The sequence below is a fragment of the Conger conger genome, chromosome 15, assembly GCF_963514075.1.
Source record: "Conger conger chromosome 15, fConCon1.1, whole genome shotgun sequence".
Lineage (NCBI taxonomy): Eukaryota > Metazoa > Chordata > Actinopteri > Anguilliformes > Congridae > Conger > Conger conger.
In genome coordinates, this window is record NC_083774.1 from 21,876,071 (window position 1) to 21,902,938 (window position 26,868).

At 42.2% G+C, this 26,868-nt stretch overlaps 2 protein-coding genes across 4 annotated transcripts; one reads left to right on the top strand and one right to left on the bottom strand.

Annotated features, from left to right (window-relative positions):
• Position 1: 1 nt before the first annotated feature.
• On the bottom strand, positions 2 to 10,816 carry sv2 (synaptic vesicle glycoprotein 2). The gene is made up of 13 exons (XM_061221223.1): positions 10,372 to 10,816; positions 9,425 to 9,514; positions 9,090 to 9,251; positions 7,034 to 7,196; positions 6,792 to 6,913; positions 4,263 to 4,426; positions 3,294 to 3,374; positions 2,127 to 2,222; positions 1,899 to 1,987; positions 1,573 to 1,700; positions 1,244 to 1,339; positions 1,001 to 1,160; positions 2 to 579 (listed from the first exon to the last, which is right to left on the bottom strand). The coding sequence occupies exons 1-13, from the start codon at positions 10,466 to 10,468 to the stop codon at positions 396 to 398; spliced, it is 1,632 nt and encodes a 543-aa protein (XP_061077207.1). The 5' UTR covers positions 10,469 to 10,816; the 3' UTR covers positions 2 to 395.
• On the top strand, positions 10,466 to 25,287 carry snx1a (sorting nexin 1a). 3 transcript variants are annotated; one of them, XM_061221220.1, is made up of 17 exons: positions 10,466 to 10,481; positions 10,790 to 10,873; positions 11,319 to 11,461; positions 14,126 to 14,735; positions 17,633 to 17,769; positions 18,237 to 18,303; positions 19,311 to 19,354; positions 19,595 to 19,736; positions 20,164 to 20,242; positions 21,315 to 21,390; positions 21,707 to 21,820; positions 23,303 to 23,396; positions 23,713 to 23,918; positions 24,255 to 24,398; positions 24,524 to 24,604; positions 24,705 to 24,776; positions 24,966 to 25,287. In XM_061221220.1, exons 3-17 carry the CDS (start codon positions 11,345 to 11,347, stop codon positions 25,014 to 25,016), a joined length of 2,034 nt encoding a protein of 677 aa, XP_061077204.1. In that variant the 5' UTR covers positions 10,466 to 10,481; positions 10,790 to 10,873; positions 11,319 to 11,344; the 3' UTR covers positions 25,017 to 25,287. The 3 variants fall into 3 exon arrangements, with proteins under 3 accessions (XP_061077204.1, XP_061077203.1, XP_061077202.1); XM_061221219.1 differs by lacking the exon at positions 10,466 to 10,481 and adding an exon at positions 10,605 to 10,650; XM_061221218.1 differs by lacking the exon at positions 10,466 to 10,481 and having other exon boundaries at positions 10,760 to 11,461.
• Positions 25,288 to 26,868: the final 1,581 nt, after the last annotated feature.

Here is a 26,868-nt window from a genome sequence, read left to right on the forward strand (position 1 = left end):
CTTCTGTGGTTGTATGGTTTTATTTGCTGCCATCATAAATATGAAAGTCTTACTCTACAGCTTGGTCCTTAAGTATCCATTATGGAAAACTCTTTGGTCATATCCCGCTGTCCTACAGACTTCTCCAACTCAAAGGTTTAAAAACTATAGTAAAAACTATGTACAAAAACTGAAATTTTCATGTTCTCCTGCCTGCAAATTTAATGCAGTTTAACACTAGGATTGGTATTGTAATTCTGTAGACGGGGTACACTCCTAAAGTGCATTGTTAGTATCAAGAAAATATACACTCTACAAATAAAAAATAAAATAAAAAAACATGCATTCCAAAGTTGGCATGTTAATTTCAGTCTCTTGTAAGGCCACAGATGAGAGCTGTGCTGGTCCTGCAGGTCTCAGGTTAGCGCAGTCTGTCTGGTGTGAGGCAGTCTCAGTGCGGTCAGGCCCCCCGTCAGCAGCAGGGCAGATACCAGCAGGATGGGCACAGCACAGTGAGAGTCCACAAGCTGCCCAAACACCATGTTACCCATGATGGCTCCCACCCTGCTCACCCCCGTCAGGAGCCCCAGTGCAGTGGACCTGGAAGATGATGAGCACACGTCATGTTTGTTAAGGTGCCAAAAATTCTGTAATACCAATTTACTTTGTTTTCCCCGGTTTCTCCAATTTGGAATGCTTAATCATAACCTTGCCATTGCTGCAGTGTCCAGTTTTGGAGGGCACAAATATGTCATGACATTTGCAGCAAGATGCTTTTCAGAGCTGCACTATAGGACTACTCTGCTGGAACGGGTAGACTGCACACCCAAATTGCATGAGTTCCTTCTGCTTAAGGAAGCAGGGTGTGCCCTGCCAGCAGAAACTCTCTCCCTGGGCAAAGCTACAGAATGATGTATTACAATATGGGACTCTTAAGCCACAGTTGACGTTTGGACCATGGACTGTGAGGCACTCCTTTGAGTGGTTGTGTGCGTGTGTGAGACATGGGAGGGGAACGTACCGTAACTGGGTAGGGTAGAGCTCTGTGCTGATCACGTCTAGGGCGTTCCAAGCGATTACTGAGACCGCACTGAACACACAGGACATGACCAGACTCTGTGCTTTCGTCTTCACCACCCAGATGAAAAACACACTGACGGCTGACAGCAGCAAACTGCACGCTAAGAAGAGAAACAATGTGTGGGTGGGGTGGCTGCAGTGCTTCTAAAGTGGAAATCTCTGAAATTTCCCTAATTTTACTCACAAAGTAGTATCTTCCCTCCAATGACGTCCATCAGCAGGATGGTGAACACATTTCCAGGTAGGTTTGAGGCTGCTGTGATGAATCCATCCTTGTAGACTGTAAAATATTCGTTCAGTGCCTTTTTTTTCTTTTCTTTTTTTAAAGGAACAATTCTACCCTTTACCATACACTATTCAATCATCACGTGAAATGGAGAGTGACAAATTCTGGCATTTTATAATTTGAAGTGTCTCCTTGATGCACATTCAGAATGGCAAGAATTGTTCTTGTTAAAAAGCATTTGACCAGGACAACTAATGTATTTTGTGCATATCTTCTGTTGTCCTCACCTGTGGTTTTGACAGGATAGCAGCTCTCATTCTCCACAGACTGAGGGCGGGACACGTTTGCACACGGGGACCCCCCATCAGCTGTCCTTTTGAAGAGCTCAGGGAACCACATCCAGAGGCCATAATAACTGCAGACCAAGAGTGGGTGAGTGATCATCAAATGCTATTATCTTTCTCAACTGGCCCATGACACTTCTGCGTTGTGTTAGCATTAGAGCACTCTTAAATTATTCTAGTTTCAGTTCTTTTATTCTATGAAATGCCCTCACAAGTAAGTTCAGGCTTTCATAAGTGCAGGCTTTCATAAATACAGATTAGCTATTCACCCAAATGATATGCAGAAGAAAATGATGACCAGCACTATGCTTCTTGTTGTCAGTGGCTTGGTGAAAAGTTGCCGAATAGGCGCCAGCCCCTAAATACAAAAGAAAGGGAGCACAATTTCAATGGTGCTTCTATTTTTTATGCCATATCACACAAACAAAAGCGGTGTTATTTGATGCAGGGCTCTTACCCCACAGTGAGGGAGAGAAACATGGTTTTCTTTAGAGTACCTTTTTGAAAATGTGGGTGATGCGATGAGATTCAGAACACCTGGTTACTTCTGCCCTCACTCTTTCAGAATTGGATGTGATAGTCAGCCCGGTTATCTGAGAGGGGACACAACACACCAGTTTCAATGCATCCCTGAGGCATGGAAGGTAATGCAAACATGCATCGCAAGACTGTTTTGTGTTGCCTACATGCCAGATATTCAGTTCACTCACAAGATATATGGCTGGTATTATTTATAATTGCCTTGGTTAGTACTTCCAAAGCAAGAGGAAATGTTTCTCATTCATAGCTGTTTGGGCTAATCTAGGTGTTTCTAAATCAGGATAGTGTGCCGAGTGGAGACCCTCAAAAGATAGGAACTTGCACTCAGAAAACCATTATGTGTCTAATAAAACCAGAATTGGCTTAACTTATATGTGCTTGGTGTTATTCCCCTGAAAACTGACTATGGTTCAAACAACTATTACAGTACCTAGATCTGCCACTAGGGGACAACAGCAGAAGCTGTTAGCATGCACAGAAAAAACTGACAAACAGCAGGAAATGGGACCATAACTAAAGTATCTGCCTTACAATAAATCTGTTTGTATTAGATCATCAAGAATAAGCACTAGAAGTGCAATTTAGGTCTTGAATATGGGCCACAAGGCAAAAGCCATAGAAACCATACAAGTAATCTAATTTAGAATTTAGAGCAGCTAAATGTGGAAAAGCCTTGTATTGATTCAGCCACTTTTGGTTCACATCTACCCAAAGATATGCTGTTAAAAGTGGTGGTAGCCCTATGTTTTTGTTGAATACATTAGCCATTTAAATTGTCTCATCTCCCGTCCACACAGTTCAATATTTCTGATCCAACAGAATTAGTTCCTCCATAAACAGGGTTTCCTGGTCTGAATCATATTATTCTGAATGATGGCACTCAATTAAGCTTGGCCTGGTCTGTTAAAATGTGTTTGTGGCACACCATTCCAGATATAGAAAATGTACCATTTGTAGGAAGTATGCTGTGCCAAACGATCAAAAGACATCTTATCTGGACCACCAAGTATTGAAACCATAAAATATGTTAACATTTGTAATAAAAGATTATCGCAGCATAAAAGATGTTTGGTAGACAAGCTACGGCCCAGTAAAAGGCAGATTAACTGTTTTTTCCAACATACTTGAAATGACTTGGAATTGCCTCTTTGATTGAGATTAAACATCATCTGGAACACATCCAGTGCCTCTGCTTCCTGCCCAGCCTGTGCAGAAAGAAACCAAAGACAAGTTTAAGAGAAAGTTGTGCGTTCAGACTTGCACTGAGGCAGCCATTTTACGAGGGTGGCTTTCTGAAAAAAAAAAAACCTGAAGGTTGTCCGAATTGTCCTTGTCTGATGAAAGGGCCAAACTCTTTAAGTAAAGCCAGATGCATTTTTATTGCATTCCACTAAAGGCAAATTCCTAACAGTGTAGTAAAATAAAATTCAGATTGTGCAGTTCTTACGCATGCTCCTTATAGTGAAAGGCATTACGCCTGGCAGGCCCCCACCACAGAAATAAGCCTAATATATATTAGGCTTAACTAATGAAGCCACACTTAAGAATGAGCCTGGATCCTCCTTAACTAATAAAGCCACATGAGAATGAGCCTGATAGTTCCGCAGGAAAGCACTTAAGCTACCTTTATAGAAGACTGCCCGGATGTCCCCACAATTTGTGTGCGGCTGAAACATTGTTGATACAGTGTATATACTGCAACATAATATAACAGGCTCCTTAAGCAGGAATATGCAAACCGTTAAGAGAAATGAGTGCTGATTTACAAGCTGATGACTAAGTCTAAATGAGATCTCTACATGGTAGTGTAAGGAGCACAGATAGAGAGATAAATTGGTGATTAATCCACTCTGCACCCATTTATCTCTCCATCTCTTGTTTATTCAATTTCAGCCTGCTGCTTTCTATAACAATAGTACTACACAAAGGAGTGAGGCTTTTGCTTAGAATAACTATTCTTATTTTGCACAAATAATTGCTTTCTCTGTGTCAGCCAAGTGCCAACACCTAAGGGGCCTATTCAGGATTCAGATATGAGCAGATAAATACCGATACATTAATGACACTATCCACCATAAGTGCCAAAATCATACCTCCATGAGAAATTTGGGGCTCTCGGGCATAGCCAGGCTGAAGATGAAGGCAGAGGAGAGGCTAGGAATGGAGCAGAGCACCACAAACACCCTCCAGCTCTGGAAGTCCAGGGAGCCCAGTGTGAATCTGGAGGAGGTGCTGGGGATGACTAGCCAGGCGAGACCTGTGCACAAAGACAGTAGATAGGAGAGCTATACCCTACACACCAACACCCAGCCATATATCCACATGCAGTCAGAGGACCAACATTATTGTTCCTTGCTGCACCCAGAAGCTGTTACTGAGTGTTCATTTATTCGGGTAAGAAACTCATATCTCCTCTGCTGTCCAAATATGCTAAGAACTGATCAGATTGATTTGGATTCCATATTCTCATATTATTCTTTTTTTAATAAGCCAAGTGCTTTTGATTATTTTTTTAAAAATTGCAAAATTACCCTCATTAAAATAAAAGTGATTCTACCTCTTTTAAGGAAAGGGGTTGGCCTCACTTATTTCACTTAAACGGTTCAGAAATGACAACATATAAAACATGTGTCGGTAGGCTACTGACACTAGTTTATCCCAGGCCCCGTTTCAAACAGTGGCAAATGCAGTCCAGCATATGGTGACTGGGAGATATGGTCTGTTAGATGCTCTCAATGGTTTTTTGAGCAAACACATGGCTTCCAAGTCCTCCCACTCCTCTGGTCAACAAACTTTTCAGGGGAACACTAAATGAGCCATGTTGGTTTCACAACAGTTTAATAGCTGCACAACCTGCAGAATTATCTGCAATGTCTGTGAAATTCAGAACTTGTGACATATTGTGCAACACTCTTTCGTGTGATCCCTCTGTAGAATTCACAAAGGCGGCATTATTAAGTCTGGACAACATGACAAGGGGAACAGATGCCAGGCATTTTAACGGAGCGCCTACAGTGGCAGCCTCTCTGCATCTGACCTGCTACGACAGCGGCTTCCCATCATCAGTATTTCCCATCGTGCAGAAGGCGAGGCCAGCCTGGCATGTTGGTGTGAATTAATGGGCTAATGAAGCACTGCCTATGCATCTGCAGACGCACACTACACTGGAGCAAGACTGCAAGGCGTCAAGGCATACCAAACTTAAGTACTCTGCCTTGTACTGGCTGGTCCCCTGTGTGCCACACAATGGTCTGTATCTTTCTCTCTCACACGCTCCCTCCCTGTCTTCCTCTCTCTCTCTCTCTCTCATGGTGACACAGCACTTTTATGCCACTGCCTTATGTATGACTTTGGTTTCTACTGAAAGCAGGTTGCCACCCAGTAGAATGTGAGCTAGTGGAATGTGGAGGAAATAATGACGTGCTTATTCTGAGGTCCAGGTTTTATTTGAAATGGTCTTTCAAGATCTTTATTCAGTACTCACTGTACTACACTACCAATGACACCAGCCTGTTTCCCATAATATCTGCTTTCTGAAAATACCAAAACTGCATGGTTACATGGTACTATTTAAACTTAGCAGTTATGGGAGCATTCCACTGAGATAGCAGAATTACACAGCAGACTAATGGGAGCCATAGTCCTGTATTGACGATCACTGTCTCTCTATCAAACCTTGCTGACCCTGTGTCAACATGGTAAACAGAGTTAGTTTCCTTTTGGAGGTCTGCAGAGAGGCACACTTCTGTAAAATGCCCTACATCTGCATAAAGTTTTTGAACATTAATTACATGTTTGTGGCTTCACTTAACTCGTTTTTGTTTATTTATTTTTTTTACTGAATGGCTGAATCATTTTGACTTGAGCATGCTTCTACAAAGGAAATATAATTTTTTTTTTTTTTGCTCAGGATGTAATCAATAGGCTTTTTTTATTTTCCTTTTAATGTTTATCTCATTGGTCATTAGCCCAATATCATGACCCGGAATACTGAGTAAGCTGGATAACTGCACTGAGTAAAACTCAGAACTCTCCAAAATCTAGAACATGGACTGAAATAAATTGTTCCGAATTTTACTCAGCGCAGTTTTCCAGGTAATTAAGTAATCCTGCTTTGTGATACAGGCCCCAGCTTAATTTTGTGTACAATTACTATGTCAAGGAATAATATTCGATATGTGATTTAAATAAATCTCATTGTTTGCATAATAATGCATAACCAATGATGGGGAATGAAAAACTGAACTGTAGTTTGTTTTCTGCAGCAAACAATCTTATCATCAGAGCAAGTTTTGGATGAAAATGGCATATTGATGTTATGACTGATCAAAACCAAAGTTATTTGGGACAGGTCAGCTTTAAAATATAAATGGTGTGTTTGTTCTGATTGGGTTTAGATTCTTAAGCTGGAGGTCTGTTCATGCCTGTCCAAAAGTAGTCTGAGTATGTTTTATCCTATGGTATCCTATTGTTTAAAATATTTTAACACTAAAGTAATGTGGAAACGGAAAGCTGCACATATTTACAGACAAGCACACACCGAGACTATGAAGAAAAGTTGTGTAGCCACTGATATGATTTGTAAAATAAATCAATCAAGTCAAATCCATTCAGCCCCTTACTTGCAGCGAGGATGTTTCCTGCCATCCAGAATGTGGCAAGAGCACTGATCATGGCCCCTCTCCTGCTGCATGGCTGGAACTCGGAAAAGTAGGAGAATATGACGGGGATGGAGCCACCCACCCTAAGATGGATGAAAGGAGAACTGCCACTCACCAAAAGTGCTACATGCAGAGCTATGATGGACAGGCTAACTGGTCTACAAAGTTGATGACCGCAAGGTGAGGGTCTGGTGGCTCCTTACCCCACTCCACTGATGAACCTCAGTAATAGGAACAGCCAGAACCAAGGTGCTAGGCTTGCCAGTCCTCCAAACACGCCGTTCACAGTCAGGGAGATCACAAGGACATTTTTGCGCCCCCTCTGATCAGCAAGGTAGCCCCACATGTATCCACCAACCATCATTCCTGCACAAATGGAAGCCATGTTAGAACCAGACCAATCAGTTTTCCATCTGGCCATGGCCAGTCTCAAGATCCTCGCCACCACAACAATCATCGACTATATTCATTCTGCAGGGAATGGACTCTTGCCCTCAACATCTGGCCATTCGTGTGATCAGCCTACGTGGACATTCAGAACATTTACTATTTGTTTAATCTGGAGCATACCTTTCCAATCAAGTTTTAATGCATGTTTTCTCAAAACAAATTTTCCTCTTGTCAACCAAATATTGACAATTGAGCTCTAACGAGTCAACTTGCCACATAAAATATCTTGGGCTTAGGTTAAAATAAGGCAGAGTATGATAAAACAACAATATACTGTACAAACACAAGTGCTAAAAAAGAACTTCAAGTGATGTGGATGCAGTTTATTTTAATTGTGGTGGACCACATTGACCTTCCATTCAAGTGACTAAAATCTTCTCAGTGCTTCAAAAATACATGTATTCAGAATATGTCCTCATCAGAAATTCCCGCTTTAAAATATGTGTTTTTAAACTAATCTGATACTCAAAGGCATGCCTTGGCCTTATCAAGCAAAGGCAAATGCTAACCATAATATGTGCAATACGATAGCATTCTAATTACCGGTCTATCAAGCAGGCCAGTACAGACAGTGTGCACTAAGCACAAGGCAGAGTCCCACAAACCTACACAAGGTGAAATTGAAACATTCATTGCAAGGCATGGCACCAATCTTCCAGTAATATATTTACCAAGTAAATATCTTTTGATAATACCCCCACTCATTTATAAAATATTTATTTTGAGAAATGGCTAGTTTTTAACCATTTTTATTTTCAATTACAGCAAATTAATAAATGGCTTCCTGAAACATCCATGTAAAGCATGTGTTGATGGACATACACTCAGTGAGCACTTTATTAGATATTTATAATTTATTGATTTCTACTTATTCTACTGCTGTATCCACTTAGAGCAGAGGTCACCAACCCTGTTCCTGGAGATCTACTGTACTGTTGGTTTTCACTCCCACCTCAGCAAACCACACTTCATTAAACAGCTAAAGATCCTGTTGAGCTAATCGTTAATAGAATCCGGTGCGCCAATGGGTTACAATGAAAACCTACAGGAACAGGGTTGGTGGCCACTGCCTTAAAGGTTTGACACGTTGTGTGTTCAGAGATGCGCTTCTGCATACTACTGTCGTAATGTGTGGTTATTTGCGTTATTCCTGTCAGCTTTGAACAGTCTGGCTCTCTCTCATTAACAAGGTGTTTTTACCCACAGAACTACCGCTCACTGGATGTTTTTTCGTTTTTCGCAGCAATCTGAGTAAACTCAGCAGTACTCAACTCCATGTCCTGCGCACAGCAGTGTCTGCGGATATTTGCTCCTACCAGGTGCTATACCACCTGATTTCACTCATTATTTAACCTGCTTGGTTCAGATAATAAGCTAATTAGAGAAAACAGGTGGTGTAGTGCACGGTTGAAGCAAATACCTGCAGACACTGCTGCCCGCAAGACACGGAGTTGAGTAGCACTGCTCTGAAGACTGTTGTGCGTGAAAATCCCAGGAGATCAACAGTTTCTGAGATACTCAAAACACCCTGTCTGGCATCAATAATCATTCCATGGTAAAAGTAACTTAGATCACATTTTTGGCTAATTAGATAATCGCATGAATAAGTAGGTGTACAAGTGTTCCTAATAAAGTGCTCAGTGAGTGTATAGACTCTTAAACAAACCTAGCTTAATTTACTACTCCATAATAATCTTGTCTCAAAATATTAACAGATCACTCATAACTGATTCAAAGCTCATGTACTCTCTCAGGACAGAGCTTAACCACATGAGGTTGCCCATATGAAGCAGCACACAGGGTATGTACCTAGGAAGATGCTGGCAGTAAGCAGCCCCATGTCTGTGGAGCTGAGCTTCAGATCACATCGCGCTGTGGGCAACAGGAATGACACGCACAAGATCTCCACCGCATCGCTGGCATTGGCCCATCCGCAGACCACCAACAGAAGGCCGTGGAAAAAACCAAAACCTAGTATATGTGTAAGATGAAAAAAGACAGTACTATATTTGCTGAGATATCTGTCACATTCAGTTGTTTATTTTGAACACAAAATTTTAATTGCCATTAAAGGCCCAGTGTTGCAAAACAACCCAAGAACAAATTTACTGTAAATGGGATGGTATGAAACGATGACACAGCACCTGCTGCTTCAACTGCCTCTTCATAAGACAATTTCTTTTGTTCCCTCTTCTGGCCATCACTTATGTTACTTCGTTCAAAAACAACTTCACCTGCAACACATTCAAAACATGAAAAACACTATTAATGCTTGGCTTGTTCTTAAATTACTTAAATATACCTATTTTAGTGCAGGATATGGTATATACAGTTAAATATAATTGTGCGATTGAAATGTGTAGCACAAATTGAAACCACATTCAATATAGAGAAATGGCAGAAAACAATGTGAAATGCAATTATTTATTTGTTCCACTGCTTTTCATGTCACCCAAATGTTTCATATCTTTTTAAAAAACGATTTTTGAAAATAAATTATTTAACTGACAAAGCTACATCAAAAATACAACAAATCTTAAATGGGGTAATAGTAAATCTGATCATGTGAACTGGGTTACAAAACAAAGGCAGGGAAAGCGAACACTGGTCCGAGTAGCCTACGGTCACTTCACTTTAACAATAGGCCTATCTTAAGCGCTGAACACATAATTTGGATATGTTGAAAGATAGTAAGACATCTGTCAATGCATGATACGTTATTACATAGAAATTCAGTGATCGAATGTAAAAACAAAAACCGTAAGCAGAAATTCACCCTGACTAAGAATGTATGCTTAATAGTGTAAATGGCTGCGCCTGCAAGCATAATTTTACAGTTGTCGACAATGTTTCAGATTCTAAATCGAGAGATTATGTATTTACCTTGATGCATTTGGTTATCAAAATCGTGCTTAGGGAAATACATAATATGCTTATTTGTGTGAATAACCGCTATTTTCGGAACATAGCCTATATTCGTATCTGAAAGTTCCAATATTCCGCAGGGTAATGTTTATTACTATGTAGGCTACATCTTCTGACCGCTATTAATGTTGACATTATGTAGCTCATGCCATTCCAAAAGATCTACCTTCTGCATCCAAGTCCTGACTTGAATCCTCCAGACGAGTTGGAAGCAGTGGCTCTCGAGCTGAATCACCAAGCACTTCTGAAATACGCCTAGACATCGGATTTCCTAACGTAAGTTTAAGTCAAAGCAATGCTAACCGGCTAGCTTTCTTACAGCAAGGCACTGGCGTCTGTTTTGCGAATTGAAATCCGTGGAGATCCGTGTACGGAAGACGCTATTTTCTTACTTCCGTGTTTCAATTTCTGTGGATATTGACTGAGTTGAATGGACATTTGGACAGTAAGTTACGGTAACTGCCCCTCGGCTGATTTGTGCCCATTAATACATGAGCTAATAACGACGAATACGAATCTGACAGGAATTATGATTTCCTTTATTTGAATCACAGAGAGCATTCCTGATATTCTCATTTTCGCAGCGAGGACCTGTGAACGTTCTGTGGAATTTCAGTCCCACAGAAGAGAAGACTCCTCCTGCCGACAACAACAGATACATGCATCAGGTCATATAGCTAAGTTGGCTAGAAATCGTGAAGTCTGCTTTTCACTTGTTGTCAGCACTGCATTATTTGACATCGATTTAGCCATGATATAGATGCAAATTTTAATTAATTCTAAGTAAGCTCATTTTGTGCAATTTCAACAAATTCACATCAGTTCAGTTATCTAGCAACCTTCGACCTTAAACGTCTATGACAATTCGTAATTTATTATACTAGATTGATTTTTTAATTCTGTGCATATTCATTTTAGATAATATGTTGCTGGTAAAGTTGTCTATCTTTAAAGTTATCTAGCAATCCATACAGTCTAAACCGATTCGCCCTAGTAACCGGTGATCTCCTTTATCTATGCATGCGTTGTTGCCAGCAGATGTCGTTGTATTTATTGTTTCCCCTTTTAAGTTTTTTCTGATCTCCGCGTCCAATAAGTTTTACGATGCTGCAGTCTCCAGCCAGTTGCATTGAATAAAGATGGCGGCCAGTTCAGAACGTAGTCCCCCTCCCTTCCCTGAATCCGAAGATCAAGAACCTGACCCCGAAACTGGAGATGGAGACAGCGATGAAGGAGAGGATATTTTTACCGGCAAAGTAAGTCGGGAATAGTTTGAATGTTCATATGTGTCTACAGGAGAGTTTGTGTTCTGTTGGAGCTAGTGTCGAGTAAAAGTTATCCGTGCCCACCCAGTTTGCTAACTGTTGTTGGCTACGATACATTTCGCTAGCTAGGCCCACGAACGCGTCCAGATTTCCATTGAAATTAAGTAACGTTGCTGACAGGCAAGACAGCATTTGCGGGTGCTCGATGTTTAGACATGGCTGCTAAAATACAGCCCAGGCGGCTTGATTTTAATAAGCTGCTGGTCAGATGGCAAGCAAGCTTGAAAATGGCCAACGCCAACAGGCAAGTTCCGCGTAGCTAGCTTAGTATTAGTAACGTTAGCTGGCTACTATCGCCAACAGTTGCAACTGAGGTATTAGCTGAACTGATGAACAGAGCTAGGCTACTTGACTGTGCGGGCCATTAACGAACGCTTTTCTCACTGGCGTTCCCAAGTTGCTAGGCTAACGTTAAATATTGTTTTATCTGACCAGATATTTTTACTGTAGCTAGGGAACGGAACAGTACCTAACCATTGGCTCCATCTCTTTCACCCATCTGATGCCTAGTTAGCTAGCTGGGTGGTACTTGCTACATTGTAAAATATATTGGTTTGAATAGCAATGTTAAGGATGACAGTTATGATGTTGTGGTTTGTTTCTACGCTTGTTCCACTCGCTCAGAAGTGGAGGAAGTATGGTGTGCGATAGCTAGCTGGGTAGATTAACTTAACTAACAAAATAGTGTATCGTTTTAATACATCTAACTTAGCTAGCTAACGTTAATGCATAGCCAGCAGCCTAAATACATTCTTCAATGGACTTCCAGGATACCACCCATATTGTGTTAACTTCTATCTTAGCTATACTTTATATCCTTCACCACACATCAAGCGATCTTGAGAATAAAGTGCATTTGAGGCGAACAAGTCCGAACTGTTAAGCTCGCTAAACTATTTGCAACGAATTCTGTTTAGCAGGCCGTTAACTATGCATTAATTGAATTGAAGGTTTATGCTCAGCATTGATTCCATAGGTCGTCGACTCCTGACCACTGTTAACGCTGCTCTAGTAATTAGTGTCGACTGTAGGCTATATAACATTAACAAGCAACTTGCATTAGACAATTACAAATTTGTGATCTCTTGCAAGGATGTTTTTAACCCCCGAAACCTGAAAACTGTTCAGTTTGGGCATGTTTAGATTTTTCTGGCAAATTAAGTTAATCATTTTCTTGAGGAAATGTCGATCGGATTGTTTGAGCCACCGATTGATCCCCGCAGGCAGGAGATACGTATGGCTACCGTAGACTTGTGCAGTGGAGATTATTTTGAATGTGGTCAGAAATGGACGTTTTAAGGTTTGACAAACAAACCAGTGTGAAATGATTTGAGGGTGGGACTGGCTTTTTGCTCCAGGTGTGGGACCTGGTAATGTAAGAGGTTTAAATCTAATCCTAACGGAAGGAGGGGACCATGGCCACTGAGCGGAGTCATTTGACACTTTGCAGAGAACGTAAGTCCAAGAGGGCAAATAATTTTGTGTAAACCCTAAAAGAAATTTGCTATCAATTTATCTGAAAAATATGACATTAGGACACGCCGGCCAATGAAGGTGATATCCTTGCTTTAATGCTTGGCCCCTAAGCCTGTATGTTGCTGATTTGAGCTTTTGTCATGTGCTTACTATGACTGGGAGCCTGTAGTGGTGGGGCAAAATTGGATTGGTTATATCTGGGTTCGGGTGGCTTTAAACTTACTGCGTGTTCCTTCCAGGATCCCACAGTCTACCGCTAAGCATAAGTGAGAGATCTGCCTCCACTCTGAGTACTACCTGTCCTGTTGTACTTGGTCAATTGTGTGGTACCAAGTTTGTGTAATTTTAGATGAATTTGATGCCAGGGAGATAACACATCTGCAAAATTGGACCTGAATGGAATTAAGTACTGATTACATTTTATTCTGCAGTTTCACCAAAATGTAGCCAAGACGAAGCTTTTGTCTTTAGTACTTGAGGTCATCGAACACCGGCTTATAGCTGGAATTTTGTTCAGTGGAGGGAGGACGCACACCCAAAAATGTAGCGAGGTGCTGACTAAAGGAAGGCAATCGGAAAAACAGAAAGGTAGTCACATGCAAGTAATTTCTTGGAAAATAATAAGTCTTCTACACTGAAAAGTAGGTTTTTCCAATAAAGTATTTGGGAGCATAATGGTGTGGAATGGATCTTTTTAAGCTGGAAATTTGTTCCCAAACCTGATGTCGGCAAGTACAGACGGATAGTCAGACTGTGTCCATCTCTGTGCAAAATGCTCTAGTCCTCCTGATTTTGCCATGTACCATCTAAAAATGGAACCAATCTGTCCTACATTTTTTATCTGCAGTGGGTTGCCAAAGGCACATGTCAAAAAAAGTCCTTTCTGTGTTTTTTCCGTGTGTCACTGATGCAGAACATGCCCATATCCACAGTTCCTGGATATTTTGGGAGATTTTCTCTAGTATTTAAAGCCAATTCAGTTGGATACAATGGCTGTGGCCTGCCTGGTATTTGAACCTTGAGTTAGAAGTCCAGTTCCATCCCAGCACATGAGTGTTTGTGTAAACATTACTTTTTTTGCATACTTGTTGTTTATTGTATCATTTTCCATTTCTACAGAGCATTCCAGTAGAAGCCAAGATAGAGCCACTTCTGCAAGAAAGTGGTGTTATCAGCGAAGCACCATCTGATATTTTCAGTGAACCACTAGCTGATGTCCTCAGTGAACCATCCACAGATATCTTCGGTGATTCCCCAGTTGATTTCCTCAGTGATCCACCAGTTCATATCCGCAGTGATTCCCCAGTTGATCTCCTCAGAGATCCGCCTATTGACATCGTCAGTGATCCACCAGTTGATATCCTCAGTGACCCACCAGTTGATACCCTCAGTGACCCACCAGTTGATATCTTCAGTGACCCTCCAGTTGATATCCTCCGTGGTCCACCAGTTGATCTCCTCCGTGATTCACCAGTTGATCTCCTCCGTGATTCACCAGTTGATCTCCTCCGTGATTCACCAGTTGATCTCCTCCGTGATTCACCAGTTGATCTCCTCCGTGATTCACCAGCTGATATTTTCAACGAACCTCCAGCCGATCTCTTCAGTGAAGAGTCTGTTCCCACCACCACCACTGCTGTAACCACCAGCAATACCGTGACGAACACCCAAACCAATTCCAAGACAAACGGCATACACTCAGATGATGAAGAGCAAGACATATTTGCAGGTATATTTTTAATATCTCATCAAAATTCATTTACCAACTGCTGCAAAAGTTGAACAAAAAAAAAGATTTTGAATCAATGTCTGGGCAGTTCTGCCTGTTGAAGTTATGGAGGCTTATTTTGTGAGGGAATGCCATGTGAGATGTTGAAAATTATTATTTGGCAACATCAGTGTAATGATGCCCTGAGAACATGCCTTAACCAAGCACATATACCGAGCGCACATACACCGAGCACACATTCACAAACAAAAGCTTGCTATCTGCAGGTCTATGCACGTCTTTGTTCTAGCCTGTGCTTGTTTCCAAGTTTGACACTAGTGTAGCTTCTTCCTAACATGACCTGCTCACAGGTCCTGGAATGCCCCCACCCCCCCAAATCCCATGGCTCTCTATCATTTTGTCACCTACTTGTATGTTCTTAACCTTTCAACCCTTTGGCTCCAATAAGCACAAAGCCCTGGACATGCAGGAAAGGCTCTCAGCTCCACTTTAGATATGGTCTGCAGTTTCTCTACAAGCAATGTTGCGGAAGACTTTTCCGTCAGCAGTCTGAAATAACAGTTCCATCTGACTGTTGGTCTATGTGCAAATCATGCAATTCCTCCAGCTTGGAACATAAAATAAACATAAAATAAATAACATTGACTGATAGTACATTGGAGCACACATTTGAGAACCACCAATTCTGTGTTGTTTATAAACCAGTGTATTCAGACCTCTCGCATCCAACACAGGTACACTTAACAGAACCCACTCCAGAACTCACTCCAGCTAATCCAAGATAACCTGTCAGGAGCAGGTTAGCAGTGTTCCTAAAGCCTCTGTTGTACCTCCTGAATGGTTTTTAAAAATTTCCTGGCACAGTTCTGCCACTCTTTTTGTGGGGAACCACGCCTCTGCTGAGAGTCATTTGGCTGCATAATCTCACATGGGATGGGCTGGCAGACACTTTCCAGCACTCGCAGCTTGCACATTAAAGGAGTTTCTTTCCATTTTAACGCTTGTCTGCCCAAGTCCCCACTAAATTTACATTTAATCTCCCAGGCTCGGTCTCAGAATATTATTTGCGATCCTGGCTGAGGTTCTGGATGGGCCGGTAGTTTAAGTTCAGATTCAGCAAAAGCGAATAGATTTAAGTCCACATCTGTGGGCTTCCTTCCTTCCCTGTGTTTCCTGGCTTAGTGGATAGGTTTCAGTTGTCATGTGACATAAATTGCTGTCTCAGCTCTGTACCTTCACAAAACAGGAACAGGAAGGCAGGCCCCCCACTGACACTGGGAGACTGGGACACTGGTTTGTAATGACTAATCTGACCTGCCTGTAACTGTGCTGACAGGGAGGGTTTTGCACTGTCGTTTGGATGCCAGGATATTACTGTTTGGAAATGTTTTAAATGTGAAATATAATTTTTTTTTCTCTGTGTTGCACATTCCACAATTTACCATCTGGCTACAGGGTGTTCAGCTGCTTTCCCTGACTCTGCTAAACTCTGAGAAAAACAGGATTTCAGAGGGTCATAGATTCATTCTCCAAGACATCATGCCCCATGACCTGTCACTACTGGAATCTTGGGGCAAATTAAATTTTGCTCGTTCAGGTCCAATTAAAAACATCATGCTGCAAATAATTGGTTGATCGTCTGTTGATATGAACTTGTGGTTCCCAGCCCTGTTCGTGGAGATATACTGTCCTATCAGTTTTCATTCCATTTCTAACAAAGCACACCTCATTCAACGGCTAGAGATCTCTTTGAACGACTCATTGGTAGAATCAGGTATGTGAAATTGGGGGAAGCCTACAGGACAGTTGATCTCCAGGAACAGGGTTGGGAACCACTGATATGAACTAACAAATACAAATTAATGAGATCAGGAGCTCTAGTCATTTTCTCTAAAAAGGGTTTTTGATTGAGTCAGTATTCCAACTGTCCTCCTGGTCACATGGTCAGAACCTTGTAGTTAATCTAACCCTTGCATACTCGATTTGGATTGGCAGCATACCCCAATTTAATTTGCAGAATTCAATTTGATGGGGTAGTTTAATTTTTAGTGCTTTAGAAAGCACTGAAACGTTGGTCAAAGGACGTCGTTGCCCTTCCAAGCAGTTGGGTGATTGAGGTGCGGTAATTGGTATTCTAAATAGAAAAATGTACTGCAATTTCCCCCTTTCATAATACCCTGTGTTTTCTGCACCATGTCGCCTGCACACTGTTTAGCACAGGGTATTATTGGATTCCTTGTTGTCTCTGGTGCCTTCCAAAGTAGGATATAGCAGTCCCTAGATAATCATGCTTTTACAGAATTGTTCTCTGCAGCGTTCTATTCTGGGTCTTTGCCACAAGCCACTCCATTTACTGCATTTCATGAGTCAGTGTTGAAGTAAAAAGCATTTTCAATCAATTGCATGTCCAGGTTTTAATGGCGGAATCTATTGTAATGATTAATCTATTTGAGTGTCCTGAGGAAGTAACGTAAACTATTCAATTGAAATGTGTTGTTGTGAAATGTGAAAGTTAAGAAGTAATATTACATGTCAAATTACATGTTCTTTCCGTGTGTCACTGACGCAGAACATGCCCATATCCACAATTCCTGGATATTTTGGGTGATTTTCTCTCTAGCATTCTCTTACACATTTGCCAAAGCTTCAAGACAGTCTTGGTAGAGGAAGGATAATTCAAGTTTCACCATTTTACTTTATATCTGTATTTTTCAAATTAATCTATGATCAATTTTAAGCAGCATCTCATGTAAACAGGTCATTTTGGAATCTTTCCTACCCCGATATTTAAGCATTCCTTTGGACCTGAATAAAGTGTTTATTGTTGTTATTGAGTTTAATGTTTACTTAAATGGAATCCAGCTCAGAACTCTATATGCTCATGTTTTCTTCCTCAGAGGCCACAGTGGAGCTATCCCTGGACAGCCCTGCCAACGATCGGAAGAAGAGAGAGCCCGCCAAGACTTCCACGGCAGTCCCCTCCATCTCGGTCGCGCCTAGCACATCAAAAATGCAAGCCAAGTCCCTGGAGGAGGTAGGGCCTTCTGTAAGGGCCAACCACATCCGGCCAGGCTGTCTGTACCCTAATGCTCAACCTCCCCCCCACCGTTGATTCAGAAACATCATGATTAAGAAACAGTCGCGCCTCATGCACTCCAATATGCTTCCGTTGAGAGGCTAGTTTTTGCCATTCAGGTCATTCATGGCCTTTTCAGGGTACACTTGACACCCTGGTGAAGGCCCATCTCATTGAAGTAAAACGGGAGTGTAGGTGTGTGTGACTATTTGAACTTGTCCGGATTGTCTGCAGCTGGTTCAACTGGCTGAGCTTCTTCTGTCCCTTAGTGGTGTCTGTGCACCAAGAAGTGCATGATTTTAATTGGAGCTTGTTTGTGCGTGACGGTGCCCTGATGCATGGGGGCTGGAAGCACAGTTCTGTAGGCACGGTTGTCGCTGTTGTTGTTGTTGTTGTTCAGTAATGACTTTCTCTCTTTGATACAGCTGGAAGAAGAGGAGAGCGAAGACAAGTTTGAGCTGAATATTGCTGTTACCAACCCAGAGAAAGTCGGTAAGCATGTTGCACACTCAACAGAGGGAGTACTAAGGTAACACAAATTTGAACATTGAAGTATTCGCAGACCATCAGTTGTGGTCTCTTATTTGTATTACCTTATCTATTGTATTGTTGTTCATGTTGGTGGCTGTGCATTTATAATTTTTTAGGACTGGCAACATATACAATTTTATCATTACAAATTATTTACACGAGTTCACATGAGTTCACAACTTTTAATGCAATAAATCACATTTTCTTATTTTGGCTGTGGCAGTCCCAATAAAAGTCCTGAACTATGACCATATTGTTCATCTTTATGATCCTCTTACTTCCTGTACATAATTGTAATTAAACTTAATTTAATTCCAGACCACAAGGTTCAGGATACATGAGCTAATATGTAAATCATTGCAGAACAGCGCCACAACCTGGCCACTAGGTGTAATTGTGATGATAACCTCTGTTTAAGGGAAGAAAAACGATAAGATTCCAGCAGTTCTGCTGCTTGGACCCCTAATAATAGGTTTACATGCTTTTCATTTTTTGAATATTAAAGGCATATGCAAGCTACCCTGTTCGGATTTAGCTTTTTGGGATCAGTTGTGTACACAAGCTGTTTAAATAATGATGGGCATGAAACGCAGTCATGGGAAGATAGTCGCCCCTCTTCCATATTACTTGGTTTCATTTCCTGTTCCCCATCCCCCTCCCACCTTGAGTAGAGCGACTCTGAAAATGGAAAAGCATGCGTCATTTACAGTCTAACCGGCTTTTTTTCTGCTACGCTTGTAGCACATTTGTCATCCACCTGGCTTTTTGCCCGCCTGTTTCCTTTTGGTTCATTTTCCATAATTCAGCAGAATAACTCTGTTCTAAATATACCGTAAAGTGAACACTGCATCTTCACTGTATTTAAATTTAGAAACATTGCAGCATCACACTTCTTTGAGGGTGAATATTTGATACCATTTAATTCATTTTCCCCTTCTCCAAACTCTTTTATTTTGTTTTTCCTATAGGGGATGGCATGAATGCTTACATGGCCTACAAAGTTTCCACGCAGGTGCGTATCTGTGGGTGTACAGAATCTAACCATTTCCAAGTGTTGTTCACACTGAACTGGCCGTTTATTAATCTTGTTTTGAGATTTTGAGAATTCGTGTAATTTTAGAACGCTTCTGGTAATTCCAGAGTCCTCTGTCACTGGATATGTTGTGTTTATTTCCCGCACTTCATCCTGAAGGCACCAGATCCCACTGCTTTTCATCTCAAGTGCTTCTCTATTGCTGGCTCTGTCTTTCAGACCACATTGCCAATGTTCAGGAATAAGACGTTTACAGTGAGGAGGAGGTTCAGTGATTTTCTCGGACTCTTCGAGAAGCTTTCTGAGAAGCACTCACAGAACGGCTACATCGTTCCCCCGCCCCCAGAGAAGAGCCTTGTGGGTAAGGAGATGCTTATTGAGCTCAATCGTTTTGGCATGTTCTCAAATCTAAAAGCTCAAAGGTCAAACCAGGACATTCAGTCTGCTGCCCCTACCCCTCACTGGTCAATTAAATTTTTCCTTTTCAGTACAAACTGTCCGGTATGACTTGGACATGGACTCCCTTGATCGGCATTATAATTCAAATCATGATTTGATATGAATTAAATCATCATCAGTCTTTGCTCACTAACTGCTTATTGCCTGATAAAGGAAAAATACTTAGGACATTGGATTTGAACTAAACTCTCACTGCCTGGTTGAGGGTTCAATATCAAATAAAGAAAAGATGTTTTAAGTTCATCTAGGACAGCTTTGTTAGGAATGTGCTCTGGCTCTTGCCCGTTTTCTCTGTTGGATTGTAATCGGTGCATAATGTGGTTTGACAGGGATGACCAAAGTAAAAGTGGGCAAAGAGGACCCTTCCTCTGCGGAGTTTGTGGAGAGGAGGAGAGCGGCCCTGGAAAGGTGAGCTTTCAGCAGCCCTGTGTTCCAGCACTGTGTCCCCTGAAAGCCCTTGAGCATTGAAAGTCCCTTTTTTGTTTATTTTTGCATAACATTTGCATTATTTATTTCCTGAGGCCAGTTCATACCTCCAGCATTCTACAGCAACTATTTATACTGCTTGAGGTTTACAGCAACACTTCAGGTTAAATAATTAAAGCTCTCATCTCTGCCAGTCCCCGCTAGGCCTTGAACCTGCAATTCTCATTTATAAGACTCCTAAACTGCTATACACATTGCTTTTCATAAACGTAAAGTTTTTCCATATATTTAGTCATGTTTTTGAAATACAATATTCTCGCAATGTCCAGTCATATTTTCAGGCTTTTCTCATCGTCTGCCAATTTCTGCGGCCGTTGTAAGGCTCCTCTGCATGCTGCCAGTCTCTACTTGTTCACTTATCGTCTGCCAGTTAAGCTGCATAACTATGGATGAGTCTTTGCATGGTGTAACCTGGCAACATACACCTAACCACAAGGGTTGCTTTTTAATAAGGGGCCCTTCCTCCCAGTGTAATGCTTTGGCTAATTATGTACAGTACCACCAGCAGGGCCGCTGGCCACGGTTGATTTCCGGATTCAATACCAGGTTGTTGGCAAGTTACCTGGCAGCCTGTAATAGGACACATGTATGAATATGAGGGGAAACATTTTTTTTTTTTTTTTTTTTTTTTTTTAATTAATTTTTAACACATTTGCCGAAGCTTCAAGGCAGTCCTGGTTGAGGAAGGAGAATTAAAGCCTTGACCATTTGACCATTTTACTTTGTCTGTATTTTTCAAATAAATCTATATTAAATTCTGTTTCTCCTTCGTCAACGAAGAGTTTTTAAACTGCGTCTTAACTGTAGCTACATTTTTACTTTTTGCAACTAATGAGAAATACTACATTTCTCAGAGTACTTTTTGCTCCCACGTTCAGAGCCATTAAGCTCTCCAGTTTGCACATTTGTATAAATTGTCCAGAAAGTGCCTCTGATCTGCGTCACCCAGGCGGTTGGTCTAACTGCGCAGTGCCGTTCTGTTTCTGTGCTACAGGTATCTTCAGAGAGTGGTCCTTCACCCATCCCTGTTACAAGATCCAGACGTCCGTGAGTTCCTGGAAAAAGAGGAGGTAGGAGCCCTTTGTCTTGAAGGAGGGGTCAGCTTACACTTTCTCTAAAGAGGCTTTTATACAAATGTCACTGGTTTTTAGGGTGGGGTGACCTGTACATTATATAAATGCACTGAAGTTACACTTGTTCCATTTTCGTATATCATGTTGTGGTTGGTCTCCTTTGTGCACGCTGACTGAACCGGTATATTCAATTTTAGGTTTAAGTTTCAGCCCTGTTTGTGCTGTCCTTTCTAAAAGCCTGTGTCTATGTCTGTCTGTCTCCATGTACCTGTCTGTCTCCGTTTGTCTGTCTCTGCACGGCCATGTGTCTCAGTTGCCCAGGGCAGTGAGCACACAGACGCTGAGTGGGGCTGGTTTCCTGAAGATGATCAACAAGGCCACAGAAGCAGTCAGCAAGATGACCATCAAGATGAATGAGTCTGATATTGTAAGTGCTTTCCTGCTTTATTTTGGGCAGCCTGGTACCATGTTCTGGGTCTGGAACGATTGCCATGTTTCATACTCGTACTATTTCATACTATTGGTGTCTGAGTCCACACTGTGGCAAGGAATGCCATTTCATTTCCTTTCAGTTCATTGGCTTCCAAAGTCTTTAGTATTCGGGGTATTCTAGCTGCCAACCATGGTATGCTATTTGGAAAGTTGATTTATTCTTTGGCGGCACGGATGGCGCAGTGGGTAGCACTGCCGCCTCACAGCAAGGAGGTCCTGGGTTCGAATCCCCGTCGGCCGGGGCCTCTCTGTGTGGAGTTTGCATGTTCTCCCCGTGTCTGGGTGGGTTTCCTCCGGGTACTCCGGTTTCCTCCCACGGTCCAAAGACATGCAGGTTAGGCTGATTGGAGAGTCTAAATTGCCCGTAGGTATGAGTGTGTGAGTGAATGGTGTGTGTGCCCTGCGATGGACTGGCGACCTGTCCAGGGTGTATTCCTGCCTTTTTGCCCAATGTATGCTGGGATAGGCTCCAGCCCCCCTTTGACCCTGTTCAGGATAAGCGGGTTCAGATAATGGATGGATGGATGGATTTATTCTTCAAGGGTTCAAGTTTTATCTATGTGATCACTCTAGAACTTGGAATTGTACTTTCATCTAGGGTCTTCACTGCACTCCCTGGTTCTGCTTTTCACTGTATTGTACATAGTTCTGGAGAAGAGCATCTGTGAAATGACTAATGTAATGTCTTCACATTTAAATCACTTCCAACACCCAAGACGTAATCGTGAAGCATTCAGTAGGCTGTCAAATGAACAAGGCCTGAAATTGAATTGGATGTTAAAGTCGGTTCGTATGCCTGAAGTGCTGCTGATTTTATTCAAGCATACTTCTGCAAGATGACATGCTTACTATTTGTCTTTACAAATGAGCACAAGTTGGGTACCATGCAGAATGATAAATTATGGGTGAGACATTTCCATATTTATTTATTTAATTTGGTGCACATGGGACTGTGCATGTCCACTTTCCACCCTAATTTGATGCCTGAACCCCACTGCCTATGTGGGTGCAGACCACTGAGGTTCTCCTCTCAAACATGTGGTGCCGCCACTGTGCTTCTTTTCACACAGCTGACTACAGCTACGCTTGTATAGTGGTTTAGGAAGAAGACCTCGTCCAGTATGTGGTACACCTCACATGTGGCTTTAATATGCAGTCCACAGGCGACCGATCCACCAGCGGGTCAATGCAATGAAATGCCGAACCCAAACTGGTTGAACTCTCCCTTATCACCAACGTGGTCTGGATTCACTCCAAAACTGAATATCTTTGCACCACAGCATGGTGCCTTAACCAGATGAGCATTCCTTACTGTTGAATTGAATGAAAGTGCCTGATGTGTCTCTGGAGTGGAGGCAGTCTCAGCCCAGCTTGGTCCAGGACACAGTTCCCTGACATGCAGTCCTTGTTCTTCCAGTGGTTTGAGGAGAAACTCCAGGAGGTGGAGGTGGAGGATCAGCAGCTCAGGAAGCTCCATGCCATGGTGGATTCCTTGGTCAGCCACAGGAAGGGTGAGCCCCTCTCGGCTCTGCATAGTGTGCTGCTGTGTCCGTGAGCTGTAAGGCCTGGAGTGGCGGTGTCGTTGATAAAGCACGCCTGTAGTTCACAGCTGCCTGCACGGACAATGCCTGAGTGGCCACTCTCTGATTAGTCCTCTGCAATGAATTCCTGTTATCTGTAGATTGTGTGTTGCAAGTGGCGAGTGTCGCTTGCTATGCTTAAAGTACGTGGGGTTTTCGTGTTGTAGCCTGGCCTCTGAGCAGGTGGGCTGAACCCCCATACAGTTTGTGCGGGTGTGACCACTGCCCCTCCCCCCCCATGTTTCAGAGCTCTCGGGAAACACGGCGGTGTTTGCGAAGAGCGTGGCGATGCTGGGCAGCTCGGAGGACAACACCGCCCTGTCGCGCGCCCTGTCCCAGCTGGCCGAGGTGGAGGACAAGATCGAGCAGCTGCACCAGGAGCAGGCCAGCAGCGACTTCTTCATCTTCGCCGAGCTGCTGGCGGACTACATCCGCCTGCTGGGGGCCGTGCGGGTATGGAGCGGGTCACGGTGCCCTCTCACCTACTCTCTACTGTCCTGCAGCACACACTCCCTGAAACAGCATGCACATTCACGTTTCATCTCCGCCCTTTATCCGCACTTTATGAAGCCAGTTTTCAGTCGTTTCCCATGTTAATGGACAATGAATGCATATCCTAATAGAATCATGATCTGTTTTTAAACTGAAATGGATCAAAGCTGAGACTTTAGTATTCTGGTCAAGAGTACTACATAAAGTGGACATGTGTGGACATGTGTGGACATGTGTGGACATGTGTGGACATGTGTGGACATGTGTGGACATGTGTGGACATGTGTGTGTCTTTAGAGCTGTTTTGACCAGCGCATGAAGACCTGGCAGCGTTGGCAGGACTCTCAGAACATGCTGCAGAAGAAGCGGGAGAACGAGGCCAAGCTGCTGTGGGCGAACAAGCCTGAAAAACTGCAGCAGGCCAAGGACGAGATCACAGAGGTGAGGCACACCGCACAGCTGCCTCTGAACCAGGGGTGCTGCACACACGCCACAACTGCAGGCTTCAGTGCCTTGTTGTCTCCAGTTTGAATGCTATTCTAACCTTCTGTTGGTTTCCTATGCAGTGGGAGGCCAAGGTTACTCAATTTGAAAGAGACTTTGAGAGGATTTCTGCCACCGTTCGCAAGGAGGTACTCAGGTTTGAGGTAAGTCATTTCAAATATGCACTCATACAACGATGTTTGGTGTTTGATCACAGTACACGAGGATGCAGATATAGACATTTTACTGGTTTTGTTTTTGCAGAAGGAGAAGGCCAGAGACTTCAAGAACCAGATAGTCAAATACTTGGAGTCTCTCTTGCGCTCACAGCAACAGGTAGTTTATTTAGATTTTATTTTTTAAAACACTTTAATTTCTGGTACATTTCCTAAAAAAAGTTGAATTGAAAATTGTATTTGCTTTTTATTTGCCTGGACTATCTAACAGCACTAGAAACACATGCAGGCATTGATGCTCTTCCTTGGTGCATCCCTTTAATGCATCCATTACTCTCTTCACTTCCAGCTCATAAAATACTGGGAAGCATTCCTACCTGAAGCAAAAGCAATCGCATGATGGCAAGCGAAGACTCAGAGAGAAAAAAGGCCTTTTTTATACACTTTACCTCTCGCCTATAAACCAAGAAAAGAAAGAAAGCCGAAATGCTCTGTAAAGAGAAAGAGATACAATCTAATCCATGTTTTTTAATTCATCATAACCTAATAGCTCTTCATCTTAACTATTGTATTGATAATTGTATATTTTTCATTTAACTTCCACATATATTTTCTTAATGACAAAAAAAAAAAAACTTTATCTCTGTGACATAAAATCTTGGTGGCAGGTGTTTTTTATGTATGGAAATGTCTTCTTTATTAGGGTCAGGGGAGGGTGCTGGTTGAGCAGGGTGGGGTGGGAGGGGGGGGGGGAATCTGCCCCGTCATAAAATCCATAGTAATTGTACCACTAATTGTACTGGTGCTTGTGCGGCTTGTAGTGGTTTTGGTAGGTTGAAATATCAAAGAGGGATATTGCACTCAAATAAAAAAAAATGTATATGTATAAGATAAGTATAAGAAAGACAAAAGATAAAGGGTTGCACACATCAGCGTTGCTATTAGTTTACAATAATGCAAGTCTCTCTTGGAGCAAATGTAGTAGGGCGAGCCATCTAGTGGCGTAGTGTAAGTTTACACCCACGCGCTCCTCCTGTAGTTTGCTGAATTGACACCCAGGTTTGCAGGGAGTGTGCTTTTATGGAGAGAGAACGATGGGGGATGGTCATTAACCTTTGGGGCTGTGAGGAAATCACATGATTGGCTAAAGGGATTGCACATGTATTGGCAGCTGAAAGTAAGACACACCCCCCTTCCCCCTAATCAGTGGGGTGTATTTATGTATCAATTGTTTGTTTCTGGGGAGAGGGACCACATCTCCTGTTACAATAATGTTTTGTAATTTTGGCCCTTAAATAATGCACTGCACCTGATCTTTCCTTCAGCAGTAAGTGTAATTCACACAGAAAAGCATATTTGATGTCAGACTTGTCGGTAAGGACCTCTGTACACTGTAATGCCAGGTGAAGAGTGAAATGTTACGATGAAACGCACAGTTCCTGGACCTTTCAAAAAGAAAAGAAAAAAAGAAAAGAAAAAAAAAGCTTTGTTTTGAATATCCAGTATTCTGTAGTTTAGGACTAACCACTAAGTGTCAGTGTAATTTTGAGTGGTCAAAGCAGAAGATAAAAAAAAATAAAAAATACTGCACGGTTCTTTTTGAAGTTTGAAGTGTGCGAAACAAATGCAGTGCGGAGTACGTGCGGAGTACGTGTGTTGTACTCCGACTGCACTATTGAGTGAAAGCTTGCACTGATATTCCAGTGTGCAGGGTTTGAAGAGGCCAGCTGCTCACTCCCTTCACCATGTCTTGCAGGAAAGAGAATACTGTTGACTTTGTGGTGGTCTTCCCACTGCTTTGTGAAATTCAAAAAGCTAATGCACTTCCACACAAGAGAACGCAAATTTCTGTATTCAAACCGTAACGGTGACAAGAAAATGGCATTCATACGAGGAGACATTCACTATGTTTTTTGCGCACATTTAATTGGTCTTTGATTTGTAAGGTAGTAAAAGCAGGTTGAAGTTGAATGGTCTGGCTGTGCCCAGCGCATTTCTGGTCCGACAAACCAGTCTGCATGTCGCCTGTGAATCTCACTCGCTGAAGATCGAAAAGCACTTCAACCATGTAAAGGCTGGTGATACTGACGACATGACCGGCGTATGTTACTGAAGACATGTTGGGTCTTCGGTTCCAACTTGATCTACTACAGCCCAGCCGACTTGAATTCACTATTGATACATAAATGTCTTATATTTGTTATCTCCAATTGTTGTATCAACTTTTTTTTGTTTTAGAACATATACTTGGA

What these genes read in the sequence shown, in the direction of transcription:
- sv2 (XM_061221223.1), bottom strand. Translation starts at nt 10,468, where the DNA reads ATGTCTAGGCGTATTTCAGAAGTGCTTGGTGATTCAGCTCGAGAGCCA. An exon ending in AGGTTCATCAGTGGAGTGGG is followed by an intron (nt 6,914 to 7,033) that starts GTAAGGAGCCAC and finishes CATCCATCTTAG; the next exon opens with GGTGGGTGGCTCCATCCCCG. An exon ending in TCACCCACATTTTCAAAAAG is followed by an intron (nt 1,988 to 2,126) that starts GTACTCTAAAGA and finishes TTTTGTATTTAG; the next exon opens with GGGCTGGCGCCTATTCGGCA.
- snx1a (XM_061221220.1), top strand. Translation starts at nt 11,345, where the DNA reads ATGGCGGCCAGTTCAGAACGTAGTCCCCCTCCCTTCCCTGAATCCGAA. An exon ending in AGGAGAGCGGCCCTGGAAAG is followed by an intron (nt 20,243 to 21,314) that starts GTGAGCTTTCAG and finishes TCTGTGCTACAG; the next exon opens with GTATCTTCAGAGAGTGGTCC. An exon ending in GCCTGCTGGGGGCCGTGCGG is followed by an intron (nt 23,919 to 24,254) that starts GTATGGAGCGGG and finishes GTGTGTCTTTAG; the next exon opens with AGCTGTTTTGACCAGCGCAT.